The 25,052-nt window shown below is 41.8% G+C and overlaps 1 protein-coding gene and 1 long non-coding RNA gene across 2 annotated transcripts; one reads left to right on the top strand and one right to left on the bottom strand.

The window, feature by feature from the left end:
* The first annotated feature begins 314 nt into the window (after positions 1-314).
* Positions 315-22,791, top strand: SLC9B2 (solute carrier family 9 member B2). Its single transcript, XM_056327457.1, has 12 exons — positions 315-1,404; positions 3,936-4,038; positions 5,615-5,798; positions 7,257-7,427; positions 10,125-10,267; positions 12,139-12,266; positions 13,166-13,341; positions 13,878-13,984; positions 15,154-15,303; positions 17,571-17,679; positions 17,917-18,053; positions 19,151-22,791. The coding sequence occupies exons 1-12, from the start codon at positions 980-982 to the stop codon at positions 19,388-19,390; spliced, it is 2,073 nt and encodes a 690-aa protein (XP_056183432.1). The 5' UTR covers positions 315-979; the 3' UTR covers positions 19,391-22,791.
* LOC130144236 (uncharacterized) lies at positions 10,280-19,249 on the bottom strand. The gene is made up of 4 exons (XR_008820071.1): positions 19,117-19,249; positions 13,189-13,355; positions 12,420-12,664; positions 10,280-11,355 (listed from the first exon to the last, which is right to left on the bottom strand). It is a non-coding gene; the product is annotated as an uncharacterized LOC130144236 (long non-coding RNA).
* Positions 22,792-25,052: the final 2,261 nt, after the last annotated feature.

The following is a 25,052-nucleotide window of genomic DNA, read 5'->3' as shown; positions in this document are numbered from 1 at the left end:
AGATCTGTATGTTTAAAGTTCAGGCTGGCAGGATACTGTTTCAATGGTTTCAGAGTTTAATATGAAGGCCACAGTCCTGCCTCTCAAGTAAGAAGGCTTTACCTTGAAAAGAGAATCTCTCTTGAGATTCAGTGGTGACACTGGAGACTTGCAGTGTGTATTCTGCAAATAAAGAATCGGAGAGAAAAATTCATTACACTTATTGATCATTTTTGGTTCACTGGTGATTGTAATATACAGGTGTCACTCAGAAATGGCTTTTTTTTTTCTGTCGAAGCAGCCCTGCGAGAAAAGGACATTGCACTGAAAGAACAGATACGGATTTTTTTCAGTGGTTGTCTGAGAAGCTGGTGGCCCAGGAAAAAAATAAAATCAGCAGAGACTGCTGTCTCATGCTTTATTAGCAACATTTTTCATGGGGGTGCGAACAGCTAGAACTCTGAAATGTGCTCTAATGTCTGAGGGTTTTCCAGCAGGCTTGCTGGAATTATTTAAAGGAGAATGCATCTTAATGGTCTTGTGACCTCTTAATTCCCCGGCCTGTTTTTAACGGAGCTGGGTAATCCTGTTTGTTTTCCTTCCACCCCTATGATAATACAAAGAGGAGTGTTTTGACTTTTCAGGTTCCAGGTCAAACTTTTCTTTATGGGGTAGGGGGAAGAGACTTCTCAGACTGGATTCTTATGGAAAACTTAGTGTGATTAAAAAAAAAGTGGGTGTTTTTTTTTCACTTGGATTTGTAGTCAGCTTAATTCTTGTAATGCTACCACAAGTGAAGTAGCAACATGCTGCGTTTGAACCTGCTCTCATACAACCAGTGTAGCTTGTGTAATGAGGCTGAGACAGCCTGTCTCATAGCCTCGAGGTGCACGCACTTGGTGGTTCTTGAAGAACTGCCTTGATGGGAACACCACACATGCACTAGTTAGATTTTTTTTTTAAATTATTATTTATATATTCTCCTATACAATTGTTCTGCATGCACCCGGAGCAGAATATCCGTGCCTTTACCCTTTCTTTGCACCTGCCCCCAGCTGCGGTGGGCAGCCTGAGTGGCAGCGTGGCCCTGGGAGGCGACATTCCTGCTCCGTGCGGGGTGCGACGAACGGCCCTCCCAGCGGAGGGGCGGCTGGCCGAGGTGCCTTGGGCTGACCGAGGTGACAGCGCTGTGACAGCTGCACAGCCGCCCCTCCCCCAGCCTGCGGCCCGCGGCGCCGAGGGACGCGCAGCCCCGGGGAGCCCCCGCCGTGCCCGGCCCGGGGCGGAGGCTGGCGGCACCGGGGGGGGCGGGGCGGGGGGAGGGGCGGCCCCCCCGAGCCCAGGGACCCGCCGTGCCGGGGAGGCTGCGCCGCGCCGCGCTGCCCAGCTGCTGCCCGGAGCCCTGTGTCCGCGACGGCGGGAGAGGTACCGGGGCTGCTGGCGGCGGGGGGGGGGCTGCGGGCTGGCTTTGCGGCAGGCGGGAGGGAGGTGGCGGCAGGGTGTACTCGTGCCTTGCGGGTGGTGGTGCGGGGTTTGGGTTGTCGGTTCTTTCGGTCTTTTATGTGTCCGTCCCCCCCCCCCCCCGGGTGTTGGCAGTTGTGGCGGTGGCTGCGCTGAGCGGGGCGCGGAGCGAACACGGGTGCGTGTGCTGCACCGGGGCACCTCCCGCCTCTCCCGCGCATCCCGCCTCCCTACCATCAAAAAAAAGAGGAAAAAAAAAAAAGTAAAATGATAAAATGAGAGGATCTGAATAATCTATAACAAAAACCTTTCCTATTTCAAAATAAGGAAAGCATGCTTTACGCGGAGTTACTAAAATAAGGCTGTCGCTGGCTGGTTTCCATGGCAGAGGCTCCTAACCCTGGGGTACGAATTCTGCACTGTGATTTCTCGGTTGCTGATTTTGTTTGTTTGTGGGTGAAATTAAAAAAAAATCACCCATAAAAACAATCCACACCCACAAAAGCAAACAAACCTTGGAACAAACAAATCAACCCCACGAACCCCAAAAAACCCCACCATGATGTGGGTAAACTAACTGCTCGCTTTGGTCTCATTAATCCATCTGGCTGTTGCTTGAAACAGCGGTATCAGGACTGAACAGGGTGAAAATTTGTCACGAAACAGGTGAGGACAGCAGCACGTACACTGTCAGATTTCTCGTTCACACCTCGAAACCCTTTGTGCTAAGCAGAACATCCACTCTGCTTACTTGGTCCGTCTCTTTCCTATTATGCTACTGTGAGCAGTGCATTCGGGAGCAGGAGCTGAAGCTGTTGTGAGGTGGACTCGGGCTTCTCAGGAGCGTTAACATGTTTCTTGTCAGCAACTACGTGAGCCTGAGAACTGGGATGTTGCCGGTGCAAAGCGACATCTGTCCCTTACCCACACGTGCCCCTTTCAGAGTTACGACATTAAGTACGTGCATCCTGGGGAAGTGGTTGGTGAAGGCAAGGAGGGAGGCACGGGTAGGTTGCTGGTGCACTCTGTTCCATTTAGTGGACTGGTGTTTGTGGATTCCTGGCCCCCATGAAAGGATGAACAATCCTAATGGAGAGATACTTTTGTTTTTTTCATAAAAAGCTTTGAGATTCTGCAAGTAGTAATCAAAAAACAGAGGGAAGTACAGGAATTTGAGTAAATTAACACTTCACATTTAACAAGGAAAGGAAGCAAAGCTATTACCCTAGAACACATCAAAAGTGTTTACTTATGGCTCTGTATTCTTACTCTGTGCCTTGACCATGTTCAAGCCAGTTTCATATCAGATCAGCTCAAACAAAACCACCCAGGTATTAACAGTAGCCCCTGTCTTTGTTTGTGGCATCAATTGTTTCCAAGTATCAAACATATATTTATAAATCAGAATCGGGTCTCTGACTTGCTTCCAGCAATTTAGCAAGGCAGGAATTTCTTGGCTCAAAAGTTCTGGCTTAACTTGAGTGGCGTTTTATATAGCTAGAGCAATGTGAAAGATTTCAAGAAAACATTGTCGACCCTGGAATACAGTTGTGGAGAATATACGCACATGTTTGCTGTTACAGAAAAGAACACTAGCAAGCCTTATCTTCAGGTATGTGTGTGCCATTCCTGCTGGCTCAGGCTTCTGAAACTACAGTAAATATTTGCACACACACAAAAAAATCTGACCTACAGAACAGTACACTGCTATCTTTTGTTAACATCTATGGGACAAGAAGTAGCCCAGTTAGACTGTGTAAATACAATGACAATGACCAGGTCTGAGAAGTGTCTCCATGGGGGTATGAGCAGCAAAAAAGAGCCACGTTCTGTCAGCCTCACCTGGATATAGAGTGTAAGCTGTGCATGGCCCTAAATCTTTATTCAAATAGGCATCTTCTCTTTCTCAGACGTTCAGTCAGTGTGTTTGGAGTGGCATCTAACAGAACCATGTTCTTGAAAATTTCCCTGAAAATTAAGTTGGATCTGGTCACGTTTAAGTTATGGAAAAAGCGTCCTCTCACATGTATGCTTTAGAAACTATAGTTGTTCTTAACTTTACGATGTGGTTGTGCTGTGCACGCAGGGGCTGTGACCCTTTCAGAAATTATGGTCCTGGCAAGTGGTATTGACAGCAAATAACCATTAACGTGTGTTGATAGGAGGTACAAATAGATATATAGGTATTACAGCCATACTTTTAAGGAGTAAATAACAGGTTAGCACAGGTCATCCTCATTCTGAAACTCAGAATTTTAGATATGTTTTTTTTAGTGCTTGACTCTCTAAGCTGAATACTGGTCTGTTAGTTTCTGTCTCTTGTTCTTACGCACAACATACACAGGCATGCAAAAAGCATTAAGTTCCAAATTGGGCTGTGAGGGTTTTTTCACATGATGTATGAGGAAGGAGACAACATCACTGAGAAGTCTTCTAGCTGGAAAATAGTATTATTTGCTTCTCTCTAACTGTTCTATCTTTACCGCTTTCATTAGGTTTGCCGCAATGATAAAGGAGGCTATTGTAAATGACAATGAAGATTCCGAGCCATCAGTATGTGAGAAAAATGGCATGATTCCCATGCATGAGCAAAGTGAGGTAATCAAAGTACAGTTCTACTCAGAGGGAATCCTTTTCCTTTCCTTTTTCTTCCTACATCTGTTAAAATTTCTACATCTGAAGGGAATACAAAGAGAAATCTCCTCAGTGGGAATTTCTTAAAATTAACAGATGTTCATGTTTTTAAAAGTCTGCAGTATGTTGGGTTGCTCCTAATCAATGGTTGCAATTTCAGCTTGAAGTGGAAAATGCATCAGCATACGTTTTACAGTCAGCTATGGAAGAGAATTGCATGGACTTGAGATTGCTTCTTTGCTTTCAAATTGTGCCTGTCAGTGTGCTGGCTGAAAGTTGTTCATGCATGTCATCCTTTTCTTGCCTAATAAAAATAAGAAACTCCATAGTTTTAGACCTCTATATGTATTTATTTCCAGTGTTCTTGGAAACTTCTGTGGCTTTCAAAAAGATTTGTAGTGAATGCAAGTAAGAATAAAATTCTTAACATAAAAGGCACTTAAGAGTCAATGTAGTCTTAACTGTAAAGATAAGTACTGTATGTCCTGTCTTTACACACACAGGTAGCTGATGATCACAGAATCATAGGGTAGATAAACCAGGAACTCTGTGCTGAAAGATCACAAGATTTGTGTTCCAACTGTGACTCTGAGTAAGGGAGCTATATATATTTTTATATGTGTATATCTAGGGAGAGATGAGACAAAAATAATTGGAAATGGGGAACTATTGCTGGAAGAGGGCCAAATCGCAGTATAGGCAAGAATTCCATGTCCATGCTATGACAGTGAGCTGACATGAAGGTGAATAATCATAAGGGAAGGTAGATGATTAACTTGTCAAAAAATAAGGACCCAAAAATTGGGACACACATCCAAAAATGGTCAAAAAGTGCTTTGGCTATGAATATGGATAAGTAGATGAATCGGTATAAGAGGACAGCTTCACAGAACCATTCTGCAAGGAAGTAACTCCCAGTGTAGTATTTCTCCATCTCTGCCTTGACTTACCAGCTTGAGCGTTCCAGCAATGGATCACGTGAGTAGTGCTTGCACTGGCCAACGGTTGTTTCTTTCACCTTTGTCTAATCAGAAGTAGGTTTTGTTATTTTGATTCAAGGCTTTGCAACAGAAGTTATTTAGCAGGTATATTAAGGACACTGTCTCACTGGAATGATGCTAATCGTTAACTGTATTGTGAAATCCAGTCTGGAAGCAGAACCCTATCAAATTACAGAAAATATTAATATTTGGCTTGTATATGAATCAAGCTGAACCTGGCTTGTTGTTATTGTTTCTTCATCAAATATTCTGATATTGTTGCCGAACAGGTGCTATTTGTGACAGGAGTCCTGTCAGTTGCAGATAAAAGGTGAATGTCCTACGGTCTCTCATATTCAGTCCTTTATGCCACGCAAAAACGCATAACCAAAAATCCCAAATATACTACAAAGCTGGACCATTCCTACAGCAATTGTTTAGTTAATATAGTCATCTGTAGACAGCGTGGATCTAGTGCATCACAGCTGATTGTAAGTCTTGTACACTACTTCAAATGTACGAGGTGCAGCTCCTGAGACAGTCTTGTTGTTTGCATTCAGGAGGGACCAGCAGTAGATGCCAAAGCTGCTGATGGGAATGTGCAAACAGAAGAAACTGCTCTCTTGAATCACTGTGCTCAGCAGCCTCCGGAACCACTAGCAGGGTCTTCAACACCTGCAAGAACATGGAGGCAAATATGTACTTGTCCTCCACAAGGTTTACTGGCCCAAACAGTGACAAATGGTACGTAAGAAAGAAGTACTTGTTTCTCTGGGTGTGGTATCTGTCCATTGCCCTTGAAAATAATGCAGGGAAACAGCTATGTTTTGCGTACCACACTTTTGTTTCAGTGTTGTAACAGGGAAAGAAAATGAGGTGAAACAAAGATTTGAATGCATAGATTTTGTTCTTCTGTCCCCTCTTCTGTGTTTAATGTGGTAGGTTTGCTTTTGCATTGCAAAGTGCTTTCAGCAGAAGAAAGACCTCCCAATTCTCGTCTTTATAGTTCATTTTGGTGTGAGAGCATTAAGATGATTGTAAACACAGTGGTATTTTTGGCACACTGAATGGCTTTTTATTGAATTAAGGCAACAAATCCAAGACGCTACATGATACCTTCTTTTGTTCCTTATTACTCTAGAGATGCAAAGCCAAGAATCCTAACTGCAAAGCAAACTGATTTGCCCTACACTGAAGGCTCGCAGAGAAGAGTGCCTGCCTAGCCCGTTACTTAAGGCTTTTCTGAACAAAAGACAATTCCTGTGGCTTTGCCTGCTTCTGCAGCCTCTGTTCTCTCTTACTTGGGATTCTTAGGCTTTTATGTTTGGAATTATACCGGTCTTCCCTTTGCCACTTGTCACCCTCCAATAAGATCAGGAAAAATCCAATCTGAAAATGCAGTACCTTTTATTCAGCACATTTTTTCCTTCTTCTGTATTTTGCTTTTATATCTGTGCATGCCTGTTCTTGTTGGATAAATTTAGGAACAGATCTAGGAACCTGGAAAGACCATAATATTTCACATATTTTATAGTATTTTTGCTTACTGTTATCATAATACTTTTCAGGACCTTCCCCCCCCCCCCCCCCTCATGTATTATCCCTCTCTGATTGATGTATCAAAGGAAATATCTGGACTACTTCAGACTGTCCAGAGACATGACCACCTTCAGGTATTATTCCCCGCGCCCCCCCCCCCCCCCCGCACCAGGGATAGCAATGTATTGCACAAGCACATCCAGTCAAAAAGTGGTGGTTAAATTCTTTTAAAAATCAGACTGGAGCTGCAGTCATTAGCTTGGATAGGCCAGGCTGTACAGCAGGAGGTTCTTACTGCGGTTCTGAAGTAGCTGAAGGGAGATAAGCAAATGCAAGAGAAGTTAGTGAAAATCCTAGCTTTAAGTTTGGGACCTGTGAAATGCTTTCCACGGTGGCCCAAGGCTCACTTAATACGTTTTGGTCCCTAACCACGTCCCTGTTACCATTTTTTAAAGTATCTTAGCCCTATAAAATCAGAACATCAGTTTTAGGGAGCATCAAATATTAAATAGTGTTATGATTAAACTAATTTTTAAGGTAAGTGATTTTATTTCTGAAAGTTGTGGTACCTTTTCCATTAGTAGAAAAACAAATGTGATCTAATAGCAAACAAAGTTGTCCCTGAGAGATGATTAAATGTGAGTATTTCTTGTTTTGTTCCAGTTGCAGTTGTGATCCTGGTTTGGGCTGTGGTTTGGTCCATCACTGGGACTGAGTGTCTCCCAGGTGGAAATCTGTTTGGAATTCTGTTTCTTTATTTTTTTGCTGTCATTGGAGGTAAAATTTTTGGATTCATTAAAATACGAACACTACCTCCTCTCCCCGCTCTTCTGGGTAAGAGATCCTTCCTTCTTTTCTTCCTGCATATTTGTGGTGGTTAAACTATCAAGTAGTATCTCGCATGCTAGGTATGTTTGGATTGGGGGAAAAAACAAATTGTGTCACGCTCAAAAGCTGTAGCTTTTCCAAGTGACTTTTATCTGGTCCTCTCTGAGAAAGTACAAAATTCCCCAAACTGGCTCTGAAATTACCTATATGTTACTAAGGCTCTTAACTCTTTGGGGGCCAGAGAACTGTGTACCAACAGATGCAAAGGTTATTGTCCTTCAGTCCCCTCTGTCACAGTTACTTAAAATTTGTGTTTAGTGTCACCGAACAGGAGTCGTAATCTAGACCTCCTGTTACAGTAGAATAATTAATTCATAAGGAAGTTATTGCTGAGCTATTTCGCATGTATCTTCACACAATGAAAATATTTTCCAAAGAAAACACTACAGGAATTCTCTACTACTGGTAGTCCAAAGCAATTTCTTTCTTTTCCTTCCTTTATTTCAAGATAACTCAAACCTGAGAAAATAAACTCACCACAAGGAATAATTCTGAATTATTTTACACAAAAACGCAAAATAGAAATGGGAGGTGAAAATTACATGAATTCTAACATCATCAGAACCTTTTCAGACTGCTTTCCTAGAGGAGGTTTTGATTAGATCAGTACAATATTGTAAAGTGCCGTGGTGTCAACGAAGCTGAAAAATGAAGCTCTGGGTTCTCACCAGCTGTCTACTGCCCCTTTACTATACCTAGTGCATAAATGAGTAAAGCTGTTGACAGACAGTAAAACTTCATGGCCGAGTGGGCTACGAACACCTCCCTGTAGCACAGGGGTGTGATTTTGTAACCTGGGTGGCTGGTGGTGTGCCTTGCATAGTAGCACTGGTTACGGAAGGGCCGGGTGGCTTCATGCACAGCTCTGTCCCAGGCAGCACACATGTTCTTGCACCACTTCGTTTCACAAGCAAGAAATTCAAATGAGAGGGAGGGAAGTTTTGCATATAGCATGCATGCCTGCAATAATACGAATGCAGAATGTAACGCACAGGGAGTCTGCCCATTCTAAGTAAACAACCCCCTTAAAAAAAAAAAAAAAAAGCTTGACCATTTGGATTCTACTTTTTTTTTAATTACATCTGTATCTAAAAGTTATGAGTTAAGCATGAAACTGCTTGTCAGACAAGTAATACTGAACAACAGAAACCCAAGCATGACAGCACACGTCTGTTGAGTTGCTTAGGACAGAGTTCACTGTTCAGATCACCAGCCTGTGGAAAATTGGAGAAATCTATGAGTCAGAAGAAGAAATAGACCATGTATGTAAATTGTATTTTTAGTGTAAAAAAAGAACAATCTTGTACTCTTAGATGCCTTTAATCCAGTTGTGCTAGGTGCAGCTAAGTGTAACGTGGCTGGCTGTGAGCACTTAAGCACCTTATAAATGAGCTGCTGTCTCAGGAAAAAAGGAGTGAAATTGCTGCTGGAACGACTCATACACTGTATCTTAGGTATGCATTGCAGAGAGGTTTCTGCAGCAGGCAACATGGAGCAGAACAGTGAAGGTATCCTTTGAGGTGGAGTGTTTTTGCTTTAAGTAGATCTCTAGATCAGCTCCAGTGACTTGGACCTCATGCAAACATGGCAAAGAGCATGTGATCATTATGCTAGCCTGATATAATTGTCATGAGCTACCACAGATTAATTATGCCACTGTGTTTTTTTTTTCCGGGAGGTGGTAGGAAGAACAGTGTCTCAAAGTTTAGCAAGTTCCGGGACAAATCAAGTCCACAGCCAAGGCTCAGACCAAGCTGGGACCCACCAGCACAGTTTGTTTACGTTTTGTCTTTTTTGTTTTCCTGTTTCTTAATATTGCTAATACACATTTCTGCCACCAAAATATACCTTTAAATCATCAGGAGCTACAATTAATCTCTGCAGATATATATTTAAAGTCAACCTTTCCCATACTTTTCAGTATCTTTCCAGAACTACAGTTCTGATAGCTTTGTAGGAAGTCTCTGATTAGATACTTTTGCTAATATTTGCAAAAGGTTGGATCTTACAAGTAGCACAAATAGAGGATAAGACAAAGTTCCTGGGTCCCGTCCCCCCCCCTTTTATCCCCTCTTTGTGTAAGAGTCATATTGCCAGAGCATTTTAAAATGTCTACGTTGGTCCATGATTAGCTGTTTTAGATTATATTTCCTAATGAACTCAGTGCTATGGTTCCTGTGATACTTGCATTTCTTACACCTAAGAGGATTTTCTAACAGTTTTCAACTTCTGAGGTAAATGTGCAATATTAAAGGATTTTTCCTTTTTCATGCTAAAACAAGTTAACAAGAAAAATACCTTTAAAGATGCAGAGGTGTCTTTGCTTATGGTAGGTATGACCTGTACCTGGTGAACAAAGCTGAATTCTGTTGACTTGCACTAAAGCTGTGTGTCAGCATCCTGCAGCTTTATTCATTGGTGACCTGGTGTGTTATTAGGCCACTTTCATTGCTTTAAAATATGTCTCTCTTCCCATGCCCCAGTCCCCATTGTTGAAACACAGCTAATAATTCAGAAAGTTAATTGTTTCCTTGTCTCTCATAAATACATAATATGGTGTCTTATTTTTAAGAATGCTATGCAAGCTTTTCTTGTGCAATAAAACCACATCATTTGACAGGAGCTTATTTGCTTTCATTTAAGGGATGCTGCTTGCCGGTTTCCTTATCCGAAATACCCCATTCATTAGTGACATAGTTCAGATAAACCTACGCTGGTCTGCAGCACTGAGGAATATTGCTCTTTCAATTATCTTGACCAGAGCAGGACTTGGCCTGGACCCAAAGGTATGGCAACAACCTTTCTGTGAGGCAAGGTGTACAACAGCCCTCAAAAAAAATTGGATTATGGGTTCTGTTAAAAATACAGAACTGTTCAGTCTCAGAGGATCTGCAAATTATATCGTTACAGAAAGCACAGTTTCTATTGTATGTTAATATTGGCAGTTGGATTTGTAGACTAGGCAAGCAACCAAAAAATACCTGAAGAAAACTGATTTTGTAACTATTTTCCCCCCTTGCCTTAAAGATATTTCCTGAATTTTGTGAGCAGAGCACCTTGAGGACATGTACTCTATCATGGTCTGGCAGGAAGAGTTTACACTCTCGACAAACTCCCTGTCAGTTCACACTGACAAACTAAAACAAGCAATGGAAGAGATCCCCAGTCCTTGAAAGAGAATACTGCTTGTGTTGACACAAATTAAAAAAAATAATCTGCCACCCAAAAAATCAAACCTGTGTGCCTTTTTCACTTTTTTCTCTTCTTTTTTTTTAATCATTGCCATTTTAACGCCGACATATTCATTGCAGAAATGACTCCCACTGCACTACAGAAACAATGCTTTACATCGCAATGAAGCCCGTAACGCTTCTGTGAACAAAAAAAAATTTTCCTCTGCACACTGTGAAACATGATGTTCTGTAAATAAATGAAGGCAAGGTTTTGCTTGACCAAAATCAGATGGCTGAAATATAGCTGTACCATATTGGCCCCTATCGATTTAAGATTAAGGGACCGCTTAATGTTTATATAAAACTTAGGTTAAGTATAGCTAGTTCAGAACAAATGAACTAATTTTTCTTAACCAAATAAAACCTAGAGAGTCGCCAGTGCTTTAGGTATTTTGGAAAATAGGCGTTTATTATTCTTGAAAAATGCCTGGTTTCCTAGATTACTATCATCTTTTTTTTCCAAGACATTGATGCTTGTATGAGCATGGACTGTGTGTTGTTAAACAGAGCTTGGGTGCCCAGTTCCGTGCGCTTGGTTTTCTTTCTATTCCACAACACCTTTTTTTTTGCCGAGGGAACTTCAGTCTTGACTCATTTTTCTTCCGTGTGGCAGTTTATGGTTGTTCCTCGTGTAATTGAAGCTGTGAAGACAAAGATGTCAGTTGCTGTGGTGATTCTCAGCCCTAATTATGCTGGGACAAACTGTGCTGGTAAAAAGCGCGACATGGTGATTTTATTATATCCCCCCGCTCCTCCATCAAAATTAGGGACCTATCCTAGCAGAGTCATGCTTGTGTCTAACTATTAAAGGCAGCTCTTGTGAGTAAATACTCTGTTTTAGAGAAATTTTTAAATAGAAGTTGCTGAGCCAAATGGACCTTGATCTGCACTGGGTATCAAGTGAGAGACAGCTGAAAGGAGAGATGCTTGGCTCCTTCTGCCAGGTTGATGTAGTTCTACAACTTTTCATGATTTGTTTGTGGATTTGGGGGGAAAATTTTTTGGGGTGCTGATGCAACTTGTGGGATTATGGCAAAATCTTTTGTGGGTGGAGCAAGTGACCTCAAGTGACTCTGGGCAAGCCAGCTGTGTTGAGGGTGTGCTTTTCAAATGGATCGCCGTTTGTTCAGCCTCTCACATTTAATTTGTTCAGCACAAGAAGCCAAACAGTATTTTCTGCCTTTCTGTGTCGTACAGGAATCTTGTCAAACTTAGTCAAAATTCAGTGAGCTTCACCGCCACGCTTGGAATTTTAACTCCAAATGCGGTTGTGCTTGAGCCTCTCTGGCTGAGCCCGTGTAAAGCTGTCACATCCTGTACCGCACGTCTGAGGATTCTTTTGGCAAACCATATCAGATTGTAAATGTATTTCCTCTCTATAAAGCTGAAGGTACTGATTGTCTGAACGTGCTTGTATCTTGCAGGCGCTGAGGAAGCTGAAAGCAGTCTGTTTACGGCTTTCTTTTGGACCGTGCCTCTCCGAAACGTGCACAGCTGCTGTTCTTGCCTACTTGTTCATGCATTTGCCATGGCAATGGGGATTTATATTAGGGTAATGCACTCTTTTCTCTCCTGTATGATGAAGGTGCCTGTTCTCACGCCACAGTTAAATGATCCAAGTGCAGTTAGTTCCCTGTGCTAAGCAGAGACTTCAGTTCAGTGCCGGTCAGGAAGCTGTGCTTAGCCCCTGTGTTTGTTTGCTTACCATTCCCGTCTGGCTCTGTGGCTAATTTAAAGGTCACATTTCCAGGCTGTGGAGGGGTTCTTGCATCATCACTCTTCTGTGTTTGTGATCTGAGCACTTGAAGAAGGAAGAAGGATGGTGCAATCCCTGAGTCTTTAACCACAGCACAGGGGCTTTTAGGGACAGAAGATGATACCACAATTTGGAAAATCTTCATGCTGGAATTCAGCATTTCCTCGTAGAGAGATACACATAGGACAGTCTTCCTGTCACAAGTCAAAGGCAAGGATGTGGCATGTTATATTCTGGAGTAATATCCTGGAAGAAGAAACCTTTTCCTCTTAGTTCTATCTAAAATGGTGGACTTGGTCTGGACCTATATGCTGGAGCAAGGTGGATTAATTCCTCTGCCACACACTGATTTTTATGAGAAGGAACTGGGCTACTGAGTCATTAAGCATGTCTAAACCGGGTTCCTAAATGGGACAATTGAGACATTTACCAAGGAGCATAACTGGCCTGCAGTGTATATTCAAGTCTTAGTCTGTGGAGCCCTTTACTTTTAATGCTGTTCAGTTGGGCAGGAAGTAAGAGCTGATTGCAATTCTGCATAGAAAAAATCCCTGCTTGTAATTAGCAGGGAAAGGCAAGGAAAATACCTCATGTAAAGGTCTGTTTATACTTTAAAAGAACTGGTGTCAGAATATTTTGACGTGTTTTAGTTCAGTGCTTTCTTTTTAAGAGAAGCTGAACCTGTGTGTTTTCAGTTTTGTTCTAGGTGCAGTCTCACCTGCTGTGGTGGTTCCCTCAATGCTGATTTTACAAGCTGGGGGATACGGAGTGGAGAAGGGCGTCCCAACATTGCTAATGGCAGCTGGCAGCATTGATGACATTCTGGCTATCACAGGGTTCAATACTTGCCTTGGGATGGCTTTCTCTTCTGGTATGCTGGTTAATCTGTACATGGTGAAATCCAGAACAAACAGGAATATTTTGATGAATGTGTGCTCTGTTATGTCTGACTGGTTTGTAACTTAATGACATCTTCTTACAAAGTTTGTGTGTAGACTTGAACATTGAGAGGGAAATTACCCAGGATGAAAAGTCTTGGTATAACACTGTCTGCTCTGAATTGTGGATCACAACTTTCAGAGAAATTTTTCCCCTGTCTGTGCCCTTAGCTGCCAAGTCTGGTCCCTGCACGCCCAACGTTCTGCTTTCACATTTCCCTGGGTTTGGCAATGTTCTCGCACTGGCTTTTGCTCTGGCTTCTCTGGCACACTTTCTTAGCATTAGCTTTCAGAGAGAAAGTTGCACAACCCTGTTCGTTCAGGCCCACAGGTTCCCTCCTGAACCCCTTCGCCCCAACTGATTTAAAGCAGACACTGTCCTGGAATCAGCCTTGTAGGTCTCTAGTGTGGTTGGTGCGTGAAGGGTCTGTGTATGGCTTACTGAGACTCGTTTTCTTTTGCCAAATAGGTTCTACTCTGTACAACGTGCTCCGTGGAGTGCTGGAGGTTGCTGTTGGCATAGCAGCTGGGGGGATTCTGGGAATGTTTGTTCGCTATTTCCCAAGCCGCGATCAGGTAAAAACCCAGTAAAACCCCCTTTTTATTAAATAGGCATTCTTTGCTGAGGGACAATGTTTCTAAGTTACTCGTTTCCAAGCTTCACATGAAACTGTTTTTGGGGAAAGCTAGTGCAGTGCTAACAGCTTCCAGGTTGCAAAGCCTGTCAGGTAAGGATGCGTTTTAGAGTTGATTACTTGTTTACTGCAGCAATAACCATGTATGATCTGACAGTCCTTCCTGACGCAGGGTTTGGAACCCAGCTCACCATTCTCCTGTCATTGAAAGTGACGGAAATGTCCACACATAAAGCAGAGAAGGTCTGATACTTAATTCATACAGTAAAATAATCATCAATTGGATTGATGTGCGACACAGTTTTTAATCCCAGGCCTACTAGAAATATCTTAGAGAAGTAAACAATTAAAGCAGGCCAATTGTAGGCTTTAAGTGATTTGGCATGTAATTTGGTGCTAATTAGAATGTGTTACTTTCAAGAAAAATTAAGCTCTTATAAAGCAGTAGATTAATTTACTATTGAGGGGCAATTAACTGAACAGAAAATTGTGGAAGAAAGTAGGTATGTTCTGGACTACTGAAGTCAATTTGCAAAGCATCTATTGTCCTCAGTGAGACCAGATTTTCTTATTATTAAATAACATAAGAAGTGTGATACAGGAGCTAAACAGATAAATAGAAATGGGGAACAATGGCAAAGATGTAACTGTCTGCTGTGAGACTGGATCAAATAAAACTTAGAGTGACCCTGGCAAATGTTCATTTGACTTGTCCTTAAAAACATCTAGTGGCAAGGGTTTCACCTCTCCTTGGAGAAACTGTTCTAGTTCTGGACTGCACAGGTAGAAAATCCTGCTGCCACAGAGTTGAAGCAGGGCTGTTAGAGTATCACGTTCCTTGTGATGTAAAAAGCCTATTGGCAATAAGATTTTTGGATGGTCAGAAGAAAATATTGAATTTCCAAAATCTGAATTTCTTAGGAGTTAATGTCCAAAAAACCCCTCAACTCAACTGATCGGTTCATCTCACTTGAAAGCTTTGATTATTTCACAATGGTTAATGGCAATTTTTATTTTCAAATTGTTGTTTTCACAATTAACAGAAGTAACCTTTTTCCTCCATTTCTAAAATAAATTTACTTTTTTGTTTGTCTCTTTCCTTGGCTGCAGGCATCTCTGGCATGGAAGAGATCATATTTTGTACTTGGGCTGTCCATGTTTGCTGTTTTTGGAAGCATCTACTTTGGCTTCCCTGGATCAGGAGGGCTCTGCACATTAGTCTTAGCTTTTGTTGCAGGTGTGGGATGGTCTGATGAAAAGGTGAATGTTTATATAAAGCATGTCATACCAAAACTCCTCTGAAGGTACAGCCTGACAGGAGTTTGCATTTGTCGGGAGTGGTAATGGTGCATTTATGAAGCTTTAGGGGGTATATGGATTTTTTAAAAAAATCTACGTTTATTTTGGAAGTCTTTAATGTTTAGCATGACAGAAAGTTACCATGTATGTGATTATCTGTCGATACAGAGCCTAACATACTGACAGAGAAACGCTCACAGGCTTTTCTTAGACATGCTTAAGCCTTAAGTAGAAGAGATTTAGTTGTCAAGGCACTTGACTAGGAATCCAAAGCTTTATGTCCTGGCTCTCTGAGTGCCTGTAGCCTCACACACTCACTTTATGGTAAGATTTACAAACAGGTGCCTAAAATACAGTTGTGCACATGACCAAAATATAAAACGGTAATTAACCATCCTCTCTCATCTTTCCCAAATCCCAGCCAGTGTATTCTGGATAAATTAGAGGGCAGGGTGCCCACAATAAATGGTGATATAAGGCCATACAAAAAAACATACAACAGAATGTTTTTAGCCACTTTCTCTTAGCTGCTAACCCTGCTTCATCTTGCTGTTGCTGTCCCACTGCATTTCTGTACCCTGGCATGCCTTACTGCCTCCTTTGCTGGATACCATCTACACTCAATGGTTTTGAGGGCATCTTTCTCTCCACAGCTGTAGCGTTGTGACACGCACTAGGAGAAGGGGAGAAGAAGAGAAAGGAAAGGGGATCAAATATAGCACAGTCCATGTTATTATCCCCATCTAGACCCTGAGTTCAGTAAGATCTCAAGGTTTGTTAAAACAAAAAAGGAAACCATGGTTTCTGTTTAAAGTATTACAGTGTTGTCCAGTTTCAAAAGAAGAAAAACCTCATCTTGGGACTTGGCTGCTTAAGGACATTGCAACTGATAAAGCTTTCTACTGAAAAGCTTCTAAAGCATTTCAGAAGGAAGGACCTTAAAAAGTATACACAAACTATAAATGCTTCATTTAAATTCTTTTATCAGGGAATGAAGCTTCTTGGCCTTAAGGATGTTGATTTCAAATGCCTTAGCTCTTTTTTATCACATACAGTCAGAGATGTCTGCATACTGTATACACAATATATATTACCAAGGTTTTCCTGCTGAGCTTCTCAAAGGCCACTGCCGTCTACTGTTCTGGTGGAAGTCACTTGGCAAACACTTGTCCACAGAGAACAAGGAACGCTGTACCTATTGCTGGAACAGTTAAATGGGCAGTAAACAGGCTGAAATAATGCTAACATCTGTAAAGAGGATTTTTTTTTTTCGGCCAAAAAAAGGGTGAGATAACAAGGACAAATGAGGGAAATAAAGAAAAACATCTAGAAGTGTGCGTATTTCCACTTCATTCCCTCTAAGGTTACAGAAGTTTTTGTATTACAGTCATCTACCATTCCACTGACTGAAGAGCAAGAGATGTCGCAGGATGAGTCCCAGAGAGAACAGCAAGGGCAGGACGTGTCTAGGCTGATCATTAAGTGACAGAGCACTGCACTTTACATTTTCCACACACTCTAGCCTGAAGGTTCATTTGCTGTTGCAGAACCCACTTAATGAAAAAAGAAGTGCTGTTAGATATGCTGTGTGTACCTTCGCACGTCAGGGGAAGATTCTAGTTTATCCTGGCAGTAGCTCATTTAGGAAAATTGTAGGTGTAAAGTTCAAACCCAAGGAAAAAAGTTGGCTTTGCCCTTGTACGAGACATTGCACTGGGAAGTTCAACACTTTTTACTGGTATGGGATTTCAGACTTGCTCAGTCTAACTTTGCTCCTTATACAGAGACAGGCCTCTCAGTGCAGCACGAGCAGGACTGAAGCTTGGGAGGGTCTGACTGTGCGGATACAAATGGAAGAACATGTTTAAGCATGCTGTTCCCAAAGGCTCAGAAACTTAATGGCAAAGCTGTTCAAATTAAGTCTTCCTAAATACTGAAAATCAACTATGCTTTATTTTCCTCCTCTTTTCTGCGAACTGCTCTGTTACTGTTCAAATATCAGTGATTTTTATTTCTTTTCTTGAGATAGCAAGTGTGTATGTACTAGCAGAGCTAGACCCACTCTGACTTTCCAAAGGTGCGCAGCTGATTTTGAATGTTTTAAGCTCAAAGGAGGAGCAATTCTGGACAATCTTGATGATACATTTTCACTTTGTCCTTTAATGAAATGCTGTGTCTGGTTGGCCATGTTTTAGTGAATTTATAGATTACTTTTGTTTTCATTGCAGAGGGAAGTAGAAAAAATTGTTGCAGTTGCGTGGAACATCTTTCAACCTTTTCTTTTTGGTTTAATTGGAGCAGAAGTATCTGTTACGTCTCTTAGGCCTGAAACTGTTGGTAAGATCATTCACTAACTATCCAGCTTTCATTACTGGCTTCCAAAGAATCTCTATAAAGAAATCTAAAACTAAGTAGACTATGGCTGACCCGCCCCCCCCCCCCCAAAAAAAAAAAAAAAAAAAAACCAACAACCAAAACCAAACCAACCCCACTGTGAAGCTACTGTTTTATGAGGCTTGTTCACCTCAGGCACCCGTACACAACAGTTCTGAGAAGTGTTTGTCTTTGTTGCAGGGCTCTGTGTTGCTACGTTAGGCATTGCCCTAGTTGTGCGAATCATGGCAACGTTCCTGATGGTGTGTTTTGCTGGGTTTAATTTCAAGGAGAAAGTATTTGTCTCGTTGGCATGGATTCCCAAGGCCACTGTGCAGGTAAACAGTCCAACATCACCTTCATTCCAGGCTATAGCTATTGTCCTTAGCAAAGTTTTAAGTAGCACAGCAGTAAACAGGTGCCTAAAATACTGTTGTACACGTGGCCTGAATACCCTTATTCCCTGTGGTTTTGGGGAGCCAACAGGGAGCGGATCAGGACAGGGTAGTATATGGACAGTTCATATTCTAAACCATGGTAAATCTACTTGAAAAGTGCATGGAAAACCTTCTATGTGAAGGTGTTTTGCTTGCATCCTGGGTTGCACTCTTAATAAAATGACAGCAAATTGAACATATATCATAGGAAGTTTAACTATTTCTCAGCTGTTGCAGATTGTTGTGCCTTTACATATAGATTCTAAGAACTCTCAAAGGTAGAAGTGTTTCCCTCTTACACATGACATGTCTGCAGGGACAGTCACACCAGAGGCTCAGAATGGGTTTTCAGTTTGTGGTCATTTTGGTAAGGGGTAGTCTGACAGCCACTAGGCATTGCTAGAGAAGCCTCAGGCTGGCTGCATTCCTGCTTCTTTATTTCCGTGATCATTTAGTCATTTAGACTTTGCCTCAATAGCATGATTACTTGCAAACAAAAGTTAATAATCAGAACAGGCAAGGATTATTGCAAGATTTGTGAACTAAATTTTCAGAAGCTGCTACTACTTGACTGCTGTCAGAATGCATTCTCAAAGTGTGGCACTGTAACAGTTCCTATACGTAATATACTGGACCATTTCATTAGGGGGTTGGACTAGATGGTCTCCAGAGGTCCCTTCCAACCCTGACCATTTTATGATTGATCACACATCCTCCAGAAATGTGGCTAAAATGGCAGCTAAGCAATGTTCTTCACATGAGGGAATCCAGATGAACTCGTAAGTTAGCTTAGGAAATTCAAATTGTAGCCAAGTGAAAACCTTTCTGTTCAGTATAAAACATTTACTTTTCTATGTACTGCCTAGAAACAAATGGGTCAAATGTACTAAAAGTGTTATATTTATGTTATAAAGTTGACTGATGATTAGTCCCTTTTTCCCCCTCAATCAGTGCTAAAGGTTACCTGCTCCATCTCAGCAATGTTTTCTTTCCTGCAGGCTGCAATAGGTTCTCTAGCCCTGGATACAGCACGAAGTCATCAGGATGAGCAACTGGAAAAGTACGGAATGGATGTACTGACAGTAGCTTTCTTGGCTATCTTGATCACTGCTCCAATTGGAGCCCTGGTTATTGGCTTGGCAGGGCCCAGACTTTTGCAGAAAGCTCAGAAAAACAGCAAGGAGGATGAGGAAGGTGCTGAGGCTGGAGAAGAGGCAGAGGCCTGCGAACCTTCGTAAGACAGATATCTACAGGAGTATGGTCCTTCAGCCCTTATGCTTCTGCTGAGTAAACACAGCATGTCTGTAATCTTTCTGGAGGAAATCAAAACAAGTACCAGTTACTTCTGCTATTTTAAAAGCAGCCCTGGTGGAGTTTTATAAAAACATTTTTATGTGTTGATGGTGCCTTAAGAGATGAAATAGCTGAACGTACAGTGACTAGGCTGGCCAGGCAGTGAGTCACTGAGCAGTCAGCAGTCAACAGTTACATGAAATGTGTGGGTGTGAGGCCAGGGAAAGGATCAGAATCGTTCAGGCGTGGAGCGGAGTTAGGAGGTGGAATATAACCAGCAGAAAATGGAGACTAATGTGATTAACTTCTTGATGGTTGAAACTGGGCTGTGAGATGATGAGTTCAACAGCTGAGAGAATGCAACTTCTGAGTAAGAAACTGTGACACACAGTGAGCGAGTCCTGCCATGGTTTGGCGATTCCCTCTCCTTCCTCGTTCAGGTTCCAAAGCTTGCCTTTTCCTGTAGCTGTTCTTCCCCACAGCTCACGCACTCCTTTGTGCCTTCAAGGGACTGTCAGTTCTGGTCGTAGCAAGAAACAGTAAGTGGTACTTCAGTCCTGAAAGAGACAGTTGGGTCATCACAGCCTGTGGTAATACAGGTGTTGCTGGTGCTGGCAGAAAAAAAAGGACTGAGCTTGATAATGGGATGAGGGCTGTGGGAAGGCTGTAAGAGCTGGGAGGGGGTTGTATGGGATTGGGATAGCTGCTGCTTCGTCACCTCTGTACCTCAGCCTTTGCACAACGTGATGTCAGGGGAGGGAGAGCAAGCTCTTCGGCCACTGAGAGTGGCTATGTGCTGGTGCTGGCCACTGTAGGACAGAGGGGAGAGCTCTTCTCACGTGGGGTCTGCTGACAAGGCAAGGCCAAGGTGGCAATGAGTTGTCCCTTTCTTTCTCAGCGCCTTCCGGGGAACTCAGCAATAGCAGCAGACCTCTTCTCAAATCAAGATTCATGGGTCAGCCAGGATCTCCTATTAGCTTTGTCCTAAGTTAATGCTCATCTGGCTGAGAAAATGCCACAATCATGTCCTCCTCAGACCTGCGTTTGGTTAACTGCAGAAAAAAAACCCAGGTATTTTCTAAAAGTATAGCCAGTTAGTGCTGATTTTTTCCAAGATGTGGCTAGCTGGATTGACTTTCAAGAGTGGAGGCTTTTCAGATTTGCCACAACATTTTTATACCTCTGATCAGAAAACTAATACTTTAAATGAACAGCCTTTAAAACACAGTGCTGAGAGGGACGGCGCAACGTGAGAGGAGCCTGGTTCTCAGCTGCTTTCAGAAGGGCTGCTGTGCGAAGGCAGGTGTCAGGAGGAAGCGGTGACTGGGACACAGCACTAGCACCCTCGGCACGTACCCACTGATCCTGTGGGCCTTGCCAGAAACACGGGTTGTGTGTAGCTGTGGATTATGGAAATGACTGGCAACGCTACTGTGGAATACCTTGCCAAAACGTTTCAGCAGGGGGAGCAAAAAGCTCAAATGTGGCTTTCTTCATTTTATGTAGCGGGCACCTCCTGCACCGTCAGTTGCAGTATAGTTCCCATTTGATTTTCTCATTCCCAGAACAGTTTCCTTTTTCTTCTCCTTGACTGTCCTAAAGCCAGGAGTAAACCCTCCTCTGTTGATCAAAATCCTGCTCTTGCCTTTAGCTTTGGTATCAGTTAGGGTTTACTATTGACAGATGCCAGCAACTCTTCCTTAGCTCTACTGTTTTGTACAAGTAACCAGGTCCAACTAGGTCAGTCCCAGCTCTTGGTGTCAGCACAGCATTCCTCAGAACCTGCAAGTTCTGTCAGTTTTTAGGAAGGATGTTGCACTGTGCCTATGATCAAGGTGGAAAATGCCTCCCTGCAGATTTCTACGCTACAGTTTCACTGAACTAATTTTACAGGACACTGTATAGAATATATTTGACAAGTCTAGATATTTTTGGCATTTGTAAGAATTAATAAATTCTATTTTAGCTTTTCCACTTCTAATAGACACGACAAAAATGGACAAAAATACCTTTAAAACTACTTGAAACTGTATTATTTGCAGAGTGTCCACCTATGCCTCTATACAGGTTAACTGCAGCTCAGTATGTGTGCCTTTGCATGTGTCTTCCTCTCCAAGCCCAAAAGAAAGCTTCCTGCTAACTGTTTAAGGTTCATAGGCTACAATTCCAGCACGGTGATAAAAATACCAGGAAATTCTTTGGTAAGTTTTCCCTTTACAGTTGTCAAGTCAAGTAGATTCACATTTTTGTTGCTATACACACTGCTATTCTCTCCACTTCCTTGGGGAATATACAGTCTTCAATTCATGTTTGCCCCCTGACCAGAAAGGAAGATGCTTTCAGACTGCACGCTGCAGAATGCTTAGGGTGCTGCACTTGGTGGTTATTGTGTCACCCACTGTCTTCTGTGCCTGTTCTGCCTCTTTTGCATGCTAAGGGTCATTCAGTGGGGTCGTTTTAATAGGAGGTTATTGTATTTGGAAATTGTAATGTCTGTAAACCTAATCAAGAAGATGAGGGAATATGGTATTCAGTTCATCTGTGACTGTCTGTAAAATAATTCTACTTGAGTAAAACTGACAGGAATAGAAACTTTATATAGTTCCCTTTTTCAAAAAGTTTTATAAAAAGTAGAATCCTCCTGTAGGGAGGGATCACTAGGCCAAATTTGGAGTCTGTTCAGTAACAGATGTGTGACATGTAAGGATTTAAATTCGAACACAACCTTAAGTATGCAATCAGGCCTCTGACAAACAGCCCTTGTTCACGATAGCCTCTAATACTTGCTCACCATCATAACAGCATCTCATAAATTACATTTACGATGTTCCCTTAACCTCAGTGCACTCTCAATTTATTCATTAGATCACTCCTACCAATGAAGTGTCATCTTCGCTAATCTAAATGAAATTGGATCAATTTTTCTTTCCTCACCACCCTATATGGATGTTTTTCACAAGACCCCTTTCCCCTGGCTTTTATTAAATCTTCAGAAAGCATTAGGCTGAAGCTATTACATAGACCTGCAGATGTAAAATGAAAAGCATTAATGTTTTATAGCACTCCTCTCCTTGCATTCCCAAAAGGAATGAAACACATGCATCCTGTCATGAAGAGAAATGTTGTATCAGGGCTAAGAACCTAAGAGACTGGGGTTTGTTAATAAGTATCACGGTAATTTCAGCTGATTTTAAATAGCGGTTAACTTTGAGAGATATGATTTCACTTTTTATCAGAGTTTGTGGGGGTAAAGTCATGACATTTAAGACCACCTCCCTTTTAACAAAATGCCATTAAATCATTCATTAATAATGCATATATTAATGCCAATAAAATCTTTATGCCATGCCAGTCTCTTATTTGCAGGAAATAAAATTAGACCACAGTGTGCAGTAAACTACAGGCAGAGTCCTCCCAGTTTTCAGGCAGAAATAATCACTGGCATCATGTGGGAGAGTACTGAGCACAGTATGTGTGTCCAGTTCCAGAAGGTTCACAAGAACCTCTGCAGAAGGGCCTAACAGCAGCACAGTGCATTCCTGGAAGCCATCAGTGGGCAGTTACAGCAGGCAGAATATGGAAAAAGACAGAAATTAGACATACGGAAGCAGAGTTGCACAGGCCAGAGGATGCAGGGATAATGTCATTATAATTACTGCTTTGTCTCTTTTTCAGCTGAACTGAGCATTTTAGGGAATTCAGACTGAAGTCTAAAATTAACTGTGAGACACTTATGGTGTAATAACAGCCACAAAACAATGAATGACACAGTTTCTGCATTTTGCTTCTTAAATAGAGTGCAAGAAATCAAATTTTGTGCCAGCTGCACTTCAATTGCATATACTTTGTCTAGTAGTTGCCACAAGTCAGGCACCTTTCTCCAAACTTATTTTACAAGTTTATTTGTAATCTATTATAACTATTGTTCAAATTCATAATCAAAAGAATGGTAAATATTACTGTTCTCATAGAGTAAAAAGGCATGTCACAGCATGCCAAGTTCAGCTTCCCCTGATTTTGCATCAAGACTGTGAAGATCTTGTCTGCTGCCTCAGTCCTGGTCTTTATTAGCATTCAGGGCAATTTTATCCCTTTGTCTGAAGCTTCCAAATTAGGTTAGAAAAATCACCCAGTGGCAAGACATGATCAAGCACATCCTAGCAAGTAATTGATTCAACTCGCTCAATCACTGGTCAAGGGCTCTGCAGACACTTCAGTTCTTAGCTACTAGCTATCCCCGTAAACATTAGGTAGATAATTTGAACAGATTAGTAAATTCTTTGAGATTTTCTATAGAAAAATATGTAGCCGTGAGAGACAGTATTACCTTGACAGATTCTGAAATGCAAGGAAATGGTAATTTATCATGCTCGTGATCTTAATTTTATTATCTCGTGGAAATTACTAAAATGTCCTTTTTCTACAAAGAAATCGTGACTGAGTGCTACAACTGCAACTACAAATGTGTTCCGCTCCCCTACAGACATAAGCAAAACCAAAAGAACACCCCTGCTTGTTCCATGGCCACAGTTGAGCAGCAATCTCATCTAACAACAAGCAGGAAGAAAAAAAAATTACATAATTAAGCTGTGCTAGAGATGGAGTCAAGAGGTTCAACCTTACACTCTTTCTCCTTTTAGAGCTTTGTGAGAGAAACAGAACTAATTTTGCTGTATTACTTTAACAGGATTTGTCTGAGTAGAGCAACAGAAGTGAGAATGGGATTGATGTGCACAGTTTACCTTCTCAGACTTTGGAGGAAAACAAACTACTTAACATGCAGAAGTATCCTGATAAAAGCTGGAAGCGCATACAGATTTGTATATAATAACAGCCTGCTACAGTAGGCTGTGGTTTTAAAGCCAGGGGGAAAGAAAAAATATCCAAAGACAGGCTTGTGCTTTTCACATAGTAATTCCTTCACCAAACCCAAGAATTGGGGCTTGGTGTTCAATATACCACATCTGTAAGTAAAGACTGAGTATAAGACACTTACTAACATTACAGATTCTCTATTATAAATATTATATCCTAATATAACATGGTTTGCTCATCCAGTAAGGTAAGACCACCACAAAGCATTTAAAGATTGTACCATGGTTCTATTTCGTGCTTTATAAAAGCAGGCATTTAACACACAAACACATCCTAATCTGCCATCTTTTGCTGCAAGGCACAAGGTTTAGGTGCCTAGAACTACACCTGTTAAAAACACAGGAGGAATGATCTACCTTAGTTCTGCTGCTGTGAGAGGTGTTATAGAACTACTTTCTGACTTGCTTTCGGTTTCAGCACTGTGGTGACCAGCTTAGGCAATGGCACACCCACCGCTCCGGGGCTTCCCACCTGCCTAACAATGGGTCAAATGAAATGCCGTCAAGGAGCAGCTGAAATCTGCCTCAGTACAATTGTTTAAAATTATAGCCTGGATCAAATTTTTATTTTTAAACTGATGGATACAGTCTTTCATTGGAGAATAAAGCACTTTAGAAGAATTAATTAGAAGCCTAGCAGTTAGATAAGTAGCAATTATTTACCTGCATCTGCAATTAAGCCACCCCACAGCAAAGTTCTGACTTGCCCAAGAATACAGCTCAGCTCTGCTTC

The sequence above is a fragment of the Falco biarmicus genome, chromosome 1 (genome assembly GCF_023638135.1).
Source record: "Falco biarmicus isolate bFalBia1 chromosome 1, bFalBia1.pri, whole genome shotgun sequence".
Taxonomy (NCBI): Eukaryota; Metazoa; Chordata; class Aves; order Falconiformes; family Falconidae; genus Falco; species Falco biarmicus.
Note: the sequence above shows the minus strand (reverse complement) of the source record. Positions and strands in the feature narration are given on the sequence as shown.

Coding starts and splice junctions, on each gene's coding strand:
- SLC9B2 (XM_056327457.1), top strand. CDS start 980: ATGCACCCGGAGCAGAATATCCGTGCCTTTACCCTTTCTTTGCACCTG. Junction 4,039..5,614: donor CCATGCATGAGCAAAGTGAG/GTAATCAAAGTA, acceptor GTTTGCATTCAG/GAGGGACCAGCAGTAGATGC. Junction 12,267..13,165: donor CAATGGGGATTTATATTAGG/GTAATGCACTCT, acceptor GTGTGTTTTCAG/TTTTGTTCTAGGTGCAGTCT.